Below are 1,902 nucleotides of genomic sequence, written 5' to 3'. Positions count from 1 at the left end.
ATTGGAAGAAGGGGAGGAAAAAACATTCTTTGAGTCTTTACAGAAATTGCTCTGCAGGTCAAGGGGCAAATTATTTCTAAAAATGGCTTGAAGTGTTGAGTTGGCTTGGAAGAACACACTTCTTTAAACATTCTGATGGTACCATGTTGTGTGTTGGGAATTAAAAGTAGTTGGAGATTCTACAAAATTAGAAGGAAGTGACACAATAAGCTATAAACCATGATGTGGTTTCTGAAATAAAATGGTTAATGTTGACTGACAAACTAAAAATTTGCTACTATACAAGGTATGTGACCTAATCAGGCTTTTGTCTAAAAAAATATTTCTCTCTCAATGAGAGATTCAAACTAGATATGTGGCGCAATCCTAAGAAACAGAGAAAAATACCTGGAAGTATATTTCTGCAAAATATGCAAATTTTCCAATTACTTAACTATGTAAGATGAGTCTCGCATCATTCTAATTTGTAAATGGGCCTGTGAAAGACAAGTCAGTAACTAAAAGGACAGACAGAGGAGGAAAAATTAATTGCTTTCCAAGCAGATCATGATGAATGTCAAAATTATCTGAATCAACAATGCTGTGCATGAAATTAATTTGATCTCTAATTATGTCACATAAAACAAGGCTCTAGGATGGAATGGGCAGGCCATTAGCAAGAAAATGGGGAGGGAGCATTGCAAGTACTAAATCAAAGCCTACTTCAGTAGTACGGAGTACTTTCCATACAAGATGAGCTTGTTGGTAAACACATTACATGCGCACAGGGTGCCTCTGGGCCTGGGGCGGTCTGGCCCAGTATAAAAGCCAGTCCAACAGCAGGCTCCTTCATCCACTTCTCTTGCCTTCTCCTCCTTGGTAAACAAGGTAAGTAGTAAGTGCCTTTGTCTTTTTCTCTTCTTCATCATTTTTTTCTTTGTCTTCTGGCCTCGGTATAGCTTTTGCTGAAAGCCTTGCTGTTTGTCGTGTTCCTGACTCTCAGCTCTTTGCCACCATCATGGGAGATAGTCTTGGACTTTCTTTGCAGGGGCCCCTTCAGGACCAAGGCTCTTTAATCTCTCTACTTCCCTATGCAGGCTGTCCCTTCTCCCCAGCCTGTGCCTTTTCCCTTGCCAAGCAGGCTGTTCAGGCTGCACCTCACATGATGCCTGAGCTCTCCCTGCCCTCTCTCCCAGGTGCACCTCCGTCCCACAGCCATGTCCTGCTACGATCTGTGCCGCCCCTGTGGCCCAACCCCGCTCGCCAACAGCTGCAACGAGCCCTGTGTCAGGCAGTGCCAGGACTCCCGGGTGGTGATCCAGCCCTCTCCCGTGGTGGTGACCCTACCTGGACCCATCCTCAGCTCCTTCCCCCAGAACACCGCTGTGGGATCCACCACCTCCGCTGCTGTTGGCAGCATCCTGAGTGCTGAGGGAGTGCCCATCTCCTCCGGGGGCTTTGGCCTCTCTGGCCTTGGTGGCCGCTATTGTGGCAGAAGGTGCCTGCCCTGCTAAAGGCAGGCTGGATGTCCAGTGAGCGCATTGACCAGGAAGCCCAAAGCCAGGTGCCGGACTGAGGATGGAGCTGCTGGCCAGGGTTTCCAGACGGGTTGAGCACCCTCGTGCCCTCCTGCAATGAGAGAGGGAGGGAAGCAAGGTGCCAGCCTGTGGTGTCTGGAAACACGGCCAACCAATGTTGTCTTCTTCTCCTGCTTTCTTCTCCGCATCATCATGAGTCCCTGTTGTCTCCTGCTGTCCTGTGCCATGGGTTCATCCTGAAGCAATCCGAGAGGGGCCCTGCTCATCCCCCGCTCCCCCCATGTGTGTGGGAGGAAGACGCGTGTCCCATTGCTGTGAAGGGGTGCCTGGCTCTCTGCTGCCCCGGTAGCAGCCTGGAGCGGGGCGCTTCCATCACGCGCTGCTT

The 1,902-nt window shown here is 49.5% G+C and overlaps 1 protein-coding gene across 1 annotated transcript; it reads left to right on the top strand.

The window, feature by feature from the left end:
* The first annotated feature begins 1,168 nt into the window (after window positions 1-1,168).
* On the top strand, window positions 1,169-1,608 carry LOC103915524 (feather beta keratin). Its single transcript, XM_009322358.1, has one exon. The coding sequence runs from the start codon at window positions 1,197-1,199 to the stop codon at window positions 1,491-1,493; it is 297 nt and encodes a 98-aa protein (XP_009320633.1). The 5' UTR covers window positions 1,169-1,196; the 3' UTR covers window positions 1,494-1,608.
* The last annotated feature ends 294 nt before the right edge of the window (window positions 1,609-1,902 follow it).

The sequence above is a fragment of the Pygoscelis adeliae genome, unplaced genomic scaffold (genome assembly GCF_000699105.1).
Source record: "Pygoscelis adeliae isolate BGI_AS28 unplaced genomic scaffold, ASM69910v1 Scaffold794, whole genome shotgun sequence".
In the NCBI taxonomy this organism is placed as follows: Eukaryota; Metazoa; Chordata; class Aves; order Sphenisciformes; family Spheniscidae; genus Pygoscelis; species Pygoscelis adeliae.
The sequence above is the reverse complement of the archived record's forward strand: the minus strand, read 5'-3'. Positions and strand labels throughout refer to the sequence as shown.